Raw genomic sequence first — 10,483 nt, forward strand, 5'->3', positions numbered from 1 at the left:
ACGTCACAGGAGGTATAACGCTAGCGCGTGCCACCTCTTTACGCATCATGTGATGTTGGTTCAAATCTACATTTCTGGGAAAAGTTTTCGCGCGAGCCAGAAATCGATATTTTGAACAGGAGAGAATGACGTTATAGGAGGTATAACGCTAGCGCGTGCCACCTCTTCACGCATCATGTGATCCTGTTACATACCTAGATATCTCGGAAAAATTTTCACACTAAACACATATCTATAATTTGAATAGGAGGTAATAACCTACGTGGATGTATAACGCCAGCTTTGGCCATCTCTTTTCGCATTTTTTGATCCTGTTAGAAATCTAGATATCTAGGGAAATCATGCCCCGTGTCAATAATCTCTAATTTAAACAGGATGTAATAACATACCTGCAGAATATTTGGGTTGCTTGAAAATTTTTCGCACAAATCTTTATGTCTTACAAGATCCTGTGATGCTTTAAGTAATCTCTTTCCCAGATATGCTACGTCCAGGTAAGTTATCATTTCCTGTTGAATCTGTCATTTTCTTGTGAATGTTATAATTTTTTCTGCACAACCACTTTTGTATTTGGATATTTTTGTAATTTCGTGTCTTTTGTTAAAACTATTTATTTCGGACTTGCACGATCGTTTTTGCTGGAAATGAAGATTATTTCTTATTATTCTAATTAGACAAGTTATAAATTTGGACAGGAAAATTACCTTCAGATAAGTTATATTCTCCTTTTGACGGAGTCAATTTTTGTAGAATGCGGGAAGAATTATGGTAATTAAGGTGTTTAGCATGATCATATATATATATACGTGTCTGTATATATATACATGTAGATATTATATATATATGTATGTATGTATTATGTATATATTTATATATAATATATAGGTTTATATATACGTACATATTTATCTTTGGCAATTCATGTATTTGAACTTTTGTAATAACATTATGAAAGGTTTCATTACAGATTATTTTAATTGTACAAAAGTCTTGGGTTTCAAGGAAAAGTTTTTCTCGGCGACGTCGTGATTTTAGATTTATTTGACTAGCGAGTCGGTTACAGTGAAAGTTATTATAGAAACAGTATTCCAACCATCTTTTCTTTAACTCTTTTATCATCCTTTATTTTTCTCATGCCGAAATGGAAGAAGAAAGTTATGACGACGTTGTTGTCTTTGATGAAAAAGCTGATACTGATAGAACTCAACCACAAGATCGACACAAAAAGCTGAAATCGAAAGAAGCGCGATTACAATAAATCCGAGGCATGAAGCTACTTGATTCCAGTAGATCGTTTCGATCATTACGCGATGGTCTAAAGGGAATCCTTACAATTCTTTTTCATAGTAAACGAGATCTACTCATAATGGTGACTATCGATCGAACAGTTTCACTTATCTTTCTGTGCGTGTTTCTTAACGTGATCGATATTTCGTTTACCTTAAAAAAAGTGAATAGAAGACCGATCGCTTTTCGATACGTCGATGACCTCGAAACTTCCGCAACTAAGAAAGGCATGTAAAAATCTCATTTTTAAGTCGACCAATAATTAATACTAATATTTTCAATGTTTTATGTCTAAATATAATATAATTATTAAATATATTAATTATATACAATAATAATAATGTAGTAATTGATTTGGACATTAAGTGTGCTGGAATTTGCACTATTTTATTACTAATAAGCAGTATTAGTTTATACTTGAAATTTTTCTTAACAAAATAATCTTTTTAGAAGAAAGAGAAGAAAATATGCAAGGACGTGTTCTTAGAAGAGGTGGAAACATACATTTCGAAAACACCTTTGTATATATATTATACCTATAGTTAACTAAAAAGTTCTGTCCAAAGTGGAGGAATTTTTAGATTACAAGGATAAGTTATTTTATCTTTATTATTTATATTTAATATATTAATTATATTTAATTATAAAAAAAATTTTGGCATTATTTATTAGACAATTCAATATTAGATCTGTTAAAAAGTTTAATCCTTTTTTTAAGTAAAAGAAAATAATATATTTGTATGTATGTATGTTTATTAATATATAATTATTATTATAGTTCTTTCTTCAAGTTTTGATGATAACTTTTGAGTTCTTCTCTAAGATAAAATGACTCGTCCTTCGAAGCTACGTATCCAATTCTAATAAAACTTTTCGGTAGATTTTATATATACCTACATGTGTTCTCCAACTGAAATATATGTTTCCATCTCTTTTGAGAGCAATGTCTTTTATTATTTTCTTATCACTCTTTCGAAAGATTTGCTTTTTAACGCGTGATTTCTCCTATTAGTAGCGTTGCCAATTCTCCTAGTGTGTTGCCAATTCGATTTTTTTATTTTAACTTGAGCAATCTATTGATTGCAATAACTATATGAATCAAGAAAAAAAAACAATAATTTGATTAACCCTTGAATGTATTATATATAATAGCAGAATTATAGCGTTGATATTTCATTTAATTTAATAAACAATCTAATATATGTGTAATATATTCTTTTGTTATTATAAAATTTGATTTTATAATAATTTTATAAAAATTTATATATAATTTTATAATGATAATTTGTATATGATTTTATTATTTTCTATATTTACAAGTTTAATATTTACTTAACAATTAGTATTTTCTTACAAATTTTGTTTGTTTTAGACAGAGAAATTAAAGGATTAATATTACCCATTATGAATCTTATGCTGATAATTAATATTTTGTTGTAATATACATTCTTGTTAATTACATATAAATTAACTTAGATTCAATATAAAATTTTAATATGGAAAAAAACTTTTATGATAATAGAAAACAAAAAAGAATAAAAGAGATAGAAATTCTTTTTGATGGTCTTAATTGTGCTATTAAAGGATATTAAATAGTGTTGTTAAAAAAACGTTTACGGTTAATAACGAATAGTTTGACGTTTTATTTGCATTTGATTCAAGCAGGCGACCATGGTGATGGAGTTGATGTCAACGGTGACAAATACATTGTGAAGGGTGGCGGATCAAAATACGAAGAAGACCATCATGAGTCGAGAGGAAAAAAAGGCGACGAGGTATGTGTTTACTTTCTCTCTCTTTCTTTTTGTTTCTTGAACTGTTTACAATATCAATTAATTCGTTTATACACTGTCATTAATTTTTTAATATTTATATTAATATTAAATAAATAGTTGATACGATTTATTTTTTAAATAAATATTAATTTAATTTATTAAATATTAATTTTTTTAATAAAATATTTATAAACATGTAATTTGTTCGATTCTTGTGTCATAGTTATTTCTTTAAGAAGATAATTCTTTTTTTTTTATTTTCATATTTGATAATATTTTACAATTTGATACGTTCGTTAAACAATGGGAAAAAAGTGGTACGAAAAAATTCACGAGTCGGGAAAGGGAGAGAAGGGTCATCACGATAAAGAAGATCATGAACGTAGTTATGAGGAGAAGGATGGCCAAGATAAAAAGAAGCATGAAGAGGGTGGCCATTACAGCGAACATCATCATGGTGTAAAAGGAGAGAAGAACGCGAAATTTGAGGAGGAAGGGAAGCACCAGAAGGGCCATAGTACCAAAGGGGAACATAGTATTTTCAAGAAAGTACGTACTAAGTTTTTTAAGTTCTTTGCTCTTTCTATTTTTTTTTTTTGTAAATAATTTCATTAACCTTAATTTGAAGTTAGCAATTCTAATTTTTCAAATAAAATTGTTTCTTGACTAATTGAAAAAATTTCAAAATTCTGTGATTATTGTATCTCCATAAAATTAATCTTTAAATAGTTTAATAATTTATTCACTTTATATTAACTATTTTTTTCAATGAACTTTCAAAGATTTACAAAAAAGATTAATTTGCTTCGATAGGATGAGTACGAGAAAAAGCACGACTTTTATGACGAGTATCACGAAGATGGTGATCAAGAGAATCATGGTGCCTACCATAAGAAACACGAGGCTACAAAAGGAAATCATGAAAAGAAAGGCCATCACGATTCAGATTACAATGAGGTTGCTACATCGAATTATTATCGCTTTCCTTTCCTTGTTACGAATCATTAGTTGATTTTTTATGTAAAAATTTTATTTTCTAGTACGAACATGGTAAACAATCTAAGCATGAGAAAGGACATCATAGTCAGGATCAAAAGGGTAAAAAATCAGCCGAAGGACACGATGATCATCATCATCATCATGAAAAATATGGTAAAAAGGAAGAACACTCATCTGGAAAGAAATGGTTGAAGAAGAGCAAACGTTGAATTTTTAAAGATTCATTTCGTGCGACAAAAACCAAAGATTATGTATATGGATTGATTCATAAAACTAAGTAATTTTATAAATAAGAAGTATATTATCATAAAATGAAACTATTTATGTATTTATGAATCAATTCAATAAATATTATATTATATAACAGGAATTTCTAGTTCGACTATTTTGCGTAATTATGGGATTGATTCATGAGTAAGTATAATAGTTAGAACTTGATTACAATTGTAAAATTTCGTTATATTATTATAAGTAAGCAGTTTATTATAATAAAATAATACTTATTTATGAATCAACTAAATAATTACGTTAAATATGAACATGCACGCACACACACAAAGTTGAAAAATTTATTTTGTATACAATCTAACGAGATAATTTCGTCTCGTGGCTTAATAATTATAATATGTTTCATCAGCAAAATTTCAATTTGTAATAGGCAAAAGAATTACTAGAATATTATAATATCGATTTAAAATAGCTATTAAGTTCTTAATTGATAATCTCGCATTCGTTAAGATTTGATCATTTACATTAAAGAACATTTATATAAATTACATAAATTATAATAGATCCATAAATTCGAATTAGATTACGAAGAATTCGAGATATCTATTTGGCATCTCTTATTCCTTCTTTTTCTTCGTTTTCTTCGTTATCTTTTTCTTTATACAATGACGAAAGATTTTTCGATTTTGAAATTCAATCGAGCAAGAAATCGATTAAGTAAGTCGATATCATACTAGCAGATCGATCGCACCCCTGTTGAATTCGCGACGTTCTTGCCTGTCCGCCGTGAAAAGTGAAAATCTTGGCGTGAAATTGGCCACGGTCTACTACTTACGCCATTATGTTTAAAGAAAGGATCTATCACGATCCTATCCTCGACGCTTCCTCGATTTATATTTGAATAATCTTAGGCAAATGTGGGCGACTGTAATGATATAAAATAAATTAAAGATTATACATTTGAAGTGCCCGTAGTGATTAGAGAACGCAATATGTTTTTTTCTATAAAATCGATATTTATTCAATTTTAATTTAATATATATTTCATATAAATAAGTTAAATACGTGCTATAAATAACCTATTTATATCTTATAATTTATTTACGAAAAATATTATTTAAAAATATAATAATTATATATCATATTATATATAATTATTATTATATAACATATATTCTCTACATCAAATATTATAAATAAGATAAATATTTTATAAATAAGCGTACATTTAAAAGTTTATTTATAAAATATTTCATGCTAATTTTTTACATAAGTATTTAAACGGTATCAATCAAAACTGTGTTAATACAGTTTTTTTTCCTTTTTTCTTTTTTTCATAGAACGAAGATTAAACAATGCTCGATATTATAATAAATAATATTTAACATTTCTCGTTGTAACAAACGTAATATTTATATCTAATATCTATAAATCGTAATATTTATATATAACATTTATTCAGAATAATACTCACATTAGATATCATATGTAATAAATAATGTTACGCGATCAAATCCATTTTCCCTTTTTTTTCTATTTACAATTTCGCGAGCGTTATTAAACAGACACTACAGCAACGTTCGTTCTTCTAATCTATTATTTAGTCATAAAGCTATTCCTTATATTATTATTTAAAATATATTATATTCGAAAGTAGAGATTGAATATCAAAGAAGAAAATGAGATTTATATAATGAAAAATAACAATTTAATGATCTATATAAATTATTTTAAATTATTTTCTTTCGAGCTTTAATCAATTTTTAAAGAATTATAAAAAGTATAAGAGGTAAATAAGTAAAGATAAATAATAAATAAGTAAATTTTAAAGAATTATAAAAAGTAAAGAGGTAAATAAAATTATTCAACTTTAAATAAAATAATCGAAACAAATTTAAAATTAAAAAAATCTAATCAATTAATAAAAATATTGAATTCTTATGTTTCGCATTTCCGTATATAATTGAAAAGTCTTCAGATCGATCGAAATAATTCTTGTGTAACGACAAGAGAAAGGAGGAAGCCAAATTGATCGATGAATTTGATCAAGCGCAAGATCCTCTGATCGCCGCCACGATCTGCGAAGCTGCGAAGCGATAAATCGCTGTGAAATTGTCGAATCATTCGCGAACGATTTTCTAATAGGTGAAACCAGTTGATATAATCGGCCGGTTACTTCAGGTTCACAGTTCAGTCTTCATTGTGGACTCGGAGGTGGAGTCATGGGAACTTATAGAAGGTCGATGGCCATTTGGCTGTCGCTGTTTCTTTACCTGGTAATATGATTATCGATTATTTTCCGTAACTAATTTCAAATCATCCCTAGTTATTTATTAAATACATGATTTACTATAAAAAATGAAATAATGTTACTTCTACAAGACAGGTCAAATTTACACAATGGCCAGTTAAAGTTTGCCACACAAAATTATAAATCAATTATTAGAGAAAGATTTGTCATCTTTTTTTTTATTACTGAATGTAAACGATTTCTAATGGTAAATATATAAAATAAATGATTATTGAAATATACAGAAAAAAATCTATAGGATTAATTTGGTTTTCAGTGTTACAAACATTTTTAAATATTAGATATGATTGATATAATTTGTTAGTTTATTTTATATATCTCATAATAATTTAATGTTTATTCAAAATTTTCGTGTTTGGCAGCAATTTATGTGCAAATACGTATTAAAATTTAAATTATTATTTTCTTTTAAATCTAATACAAATGTAAATTTTTTAGACAAGAAAAAAGAACAGAACATCTCTGAAAATTTTTCCCCTATAGAGATCCGTGATCTATCAAAAATGTCATTTAACTTTTGAAAAATATTTCTCGCCATCGGCAAGGTAGGATATTCAAATCGTCTGTCAAATAATCCTTGAGTATTCCCACAACGACGAAGTGATTGCAGTCTCGTTGGAGAAAATTATTATTTACTTGTTCCTTGTTTACACAATATGTGTTTATTCAGATAGAAAAATAATCTAAAATTTTTATAGCTGGAGCAATCAAGAACATCAAAAGCAGGACTGCAGAGAAATTCGAAAAACGGCGTAGAAAATATCTTACTGGAGGAGATTGTTCTTGCTAGAAGAAACAACACGACGAAACTTCTCGGTGCAGCTGCCATTGAAAACCCCATCAAAGCAAATGAACGAATCCTCTCTTTGATCAACGGCAAAAGCGACCTTGTTTTCCCGAATTATAATCCAGTTCAAGATCAAAGTATAGCACAATCTCAAGCCATGATCGTTAGCTTGAATGACACAAAGGATTTGGAAAATCTCGATCATGTTTTGGCTTTTAGTGGATATGAACCTCAAAAAGTAAACCTTAGGAAGGACAAACGTAAAATTTTGGACAGCAATGATCAAGGTATCATACCTACTGTATTTAATATTACATTTAAATATAATAAATATATTCAATATTAATATTCAATAAATATTTAAATATTTATTTTTTTAATGTAATTTTTTATTCATTCGAATTAATCATTAAAGAGATTTTAATAGAAAATAATTCATTTTACTTGAGTAACGTAAATTTTCTTTTTGATTTTATAGCCACATCAAGTAGACAACTTAAAACTACAGATTCAACTACGGTCTTACCTTATATGAAAATACAGTACAGTGTTCCTCGAAGGTTACAATCGAATAGAAGAAATTCTAACGAAGGAAATCATCCTTCCACGGCTTTCTACCAGAAAGTGTCACAACCTATCACCCAAACAGATTCTAATGTTATTGTTGTTAATACGGAAACATCGAGCAAAAAGTTCGCAATTAAGAATCCCGCATTGCCTAGAATGTATAAATCTGAAGAAGAATTGAGTAATATCGAAGTAACAAAGCCAACGTACCACGTACCAACGCGTAAAATAAAGAATGATGAAACGAAGATTAAAAAAGATATCGAAGAAAACGTGAGTGTTCGTCCAAAGTTAAAAAAAATCAGAAAGAAAGTGAAAATTTTTAACGTCGTGACATTACCGCTTGTCACAACGCCTTTGAGTGTTTATAATTATACAGTATTAAACAGAATGGTCAATAATCATAAATCATTGTTAGAAAGTCCAATAGTGCAACCTATCGCTTCTCAAAAAATTAATGATATTGTTTATCAAAACGATTCACTAGCGAGCGATAACCAACCTGATTTAAAACGACAAGAATCAGCCTCAAAGTCGGATAGTGAGCTCGGTATATCGAAAAAGTATAACGCTATACCAAGACCTTTTTCCTATTCAACAAAACATTCTGGAAATGTTAAAAAAGTTCAAACCACGTCGATTAATTCTGTAACTCCGAAAAACATTATTGGAACGAAAGAAAGTCTCATAGCAAATGATTCGAAAGTAAATCCTGTGTCAAATTATGAAGATAAAATAAATCTTCTCGATGCTAACCAGGAAACTAGATATAATTACAAGAAGGAAAGTCCAACCGAGAACCAAAGAAAAAATTATGAGAAATTTGAGTCGAATATCAATGATGCGTCATCTTCGAGATCTAACTTAATGAGTGAGGAATCAATTGACAGTGATGAAAATATCGAAAAATCTAACAAACGTACTCAACGCAGAAATGATTTGTACGAAATATCAGAATCGGCATCGTTAGAAGATGACTCTGAGTTTAACTCTGAGAATGCAGATTCTGATCATTCTGAATCGTACGAATTTCCTGAAACATCTAAAAAGAAAGATGATTACTACGATAGTCCCAACAAAAAATATGTAGATCATTCACATGAAGGTGATCAAAATTATGAAACCAGCAATTTAAAAAAAATTGATCGTGATAATAATTATGAAGAAACCAAACATGAAGAAAATCTGGATCACGTTAGTGAGAAATATCAAATGAAAAATAATGACCAAGATGATGATCAAGATGAAAATAGTGCTCATAATTATAAATATGTAAAAAAAAGTGAAGGTAGTGCTGATAATAATGATGGTGGAGGAGGTGATGGTGAAGGAGAAAAAGAATTTACAAAAGGTGGTGAAGTTGAACAAAATGAAGATTATTATAAGAAGCAAGGAAACAAGGAAGAAAAGGTAAGAAAATCATTTAAAACTAAAAAATAGATTTGTTACTATCAGAATATTTTTATAGGCCTACAAGATCTGGCACGAACATGACAAAACCAAGAAAGGTTATCACGACAAAGAACAGCATAATAAGGAGTACGAAGAAAAGGATGGAGAAAAAAAAGAACACGGAGAAGATGGCGAATACTATCAAGACCACTATCAAGACGAGAAGGGTAAAAAGGAAGTAGAATTTAATGAAAAAGGCGAACACAAGAAAGGTCACAATACCAAAGGCGAACATTCGGTACACAAAAAGGTAAGAAAGAATGATATATTATTTTTAAACGATAGAAAATCTGGAATTTTTCACTTACCCATATATGTATTTTTTTAGGATGAGTACGAAAAAAAAACCGAATTCTTTGATGAGTTTCACGAAGATGGCGACAGCGAGAAAGATGGAGGATATTATAACAAGCATGAAGCTGAAAAAGGTGGTAAAATGAAATCCGGCCATTATGACGAAGCTTTCAAAGAAGATAAGTATGGAAACTCGAAAGAATACAAAGAGAGTGAATATCATGATGAAGAGAAGGGCAAGGGCAGTAAGGAAGGCCAGGAAAGTCGCTATGATCACGAAAAGAAGTATAAGGAAAAAAGTGCTCATGAAAGTGGAAAGAAGTGGATGATGGACAGTGGCAACGGTGGTAATGGAAAAGATGATGGTGACGGAGATAGTGGTAATGAAAAAGCTGGTGATGATCATAATCATAGGCGCTAATCATATAAAGATCATAGGCAAATAGTTAACGCGAAGTGATCAATAGAATAAAATATGATTATCGTGATTCTCGATAAATTTGAAATATTTTCACGAACGATCCACATTTATTTTTCTACGTTGAGTGATAAATTTTATTATTATATTTCTTTTTAAATCATACAGACATATATCAGTAATTATGAAATTGATCGAAAGTGAAAAAAAATTAAAAAAAGAAACAAAAATTAAATTTATCACTCATCAATGTTATATTGATCTACATTATAATACCTATAATGTGGAATTATTAAACGAAATATAAATTATTAAATGAAGTATATTACTCAGGCCATTTTCATAATCACTATTTATCATACGTT

The 10,483-nt window shown here is 28.7% G+C and overlaps 2 protein-coding genes across 2 annotated transcripts; both read left to right on the forward strand.

Annotated features, from left to right (window-relative positions):
- The first annotated feature begins 481 nt into the window (after positions 1 to 481).
- On the forward strand, positions 482 to 4,270 carry LOC122628572 (histidine-rich glycoprotein-like). The gene is made up of 5 exons (XM_043810982.1): positions 482 to 494; positions 2,950 to 3,062; positions 3,378 to 3,611; positions 3,876 to 4,019; positions 4,103 to 4,270. Exons 1-5 carry the CDS (start codon positions 482 to 484, stop codon positions 4,268 to 4,270), a joined length of 672 nt encoding a protein of 223 aa, XP_043666917.1.
- Positions 4,271 to 9,144: 4,874 nt separating this feature from the next.
- Positions 9,145 to 10,281, forward strand: LOC122628439 (uncharacterized protein DDB_G0290685-like). Its single transcript, XM_043810744.1, has 3 exons — positions 9,145 to 9,364; positions 9,423 to 9,656; positions 9,735 to 10,281. The coding sequence occupies exons 1-3, from the start codon at positions 9,167 to 9,169 to the stop codon at positions 10,119 to 10,121; spliced, it is 819 nt and encodes a 272-aa protein (XP_043666679.1). The 5' UTR covers positions 9,145 to 9,166; the 3' UTR covers positions 10,122 to 10,281.
- Positions 10,282 to 10,483: the final 202 nt, after the last annotated feature.

This window comes from Vespula pensylvanica, chromosome 4 (assembly GCF_014466175.1).
Source record: "Vespula pensylvanica isolate Volc-1 chromosome 4, ASM1446617v1, whole genome shotgun sequence".
Lineage (NCBI taxonomy): Eukaryota > Metazoa > Arthropoda > Insecta > Hymenoptera > Vespidae > Vespula > Vespula pensylvanica.

Coding starts and splice junctions, on each gene's coding strand:
- LOC122628572 (XM_043810982.1), top strand. Junction 3,612..3,875: donor AACATAGTATTTTCAAGAAA/GTACGTACTAAG, acceptor TTGCTTCGATAG/GATGAGTACGAGAAAAAGCA. Junction 4,020..4,102: donor ACGATTCAGATTACAATGAG/GTTGCTACATCG, acceptor TTTATTTTCTAG/TACGAACATGGTAAACAATC.
- LOC122628439 (XM_043810744.1), top strand. CDS start 9,167: ATGAAAAATAATGACCAAGATGATGATCAAGATGAAAATAGTGCTCAT. Junction 9,365..9,422: donor AAGGAAACAAGGAAGAAAAG/GTAAGAAAATCA, acceptor ATATTTTTATAG/GCCTACAAGATCTGGCACGA. Junction 9,657..9,734: donor AACATTCGGTACACAAAAAG/GTAAGAAAGAAT, acceptor GTATTTTTTTAG/GATGAGTACGAAAAAAAAAC.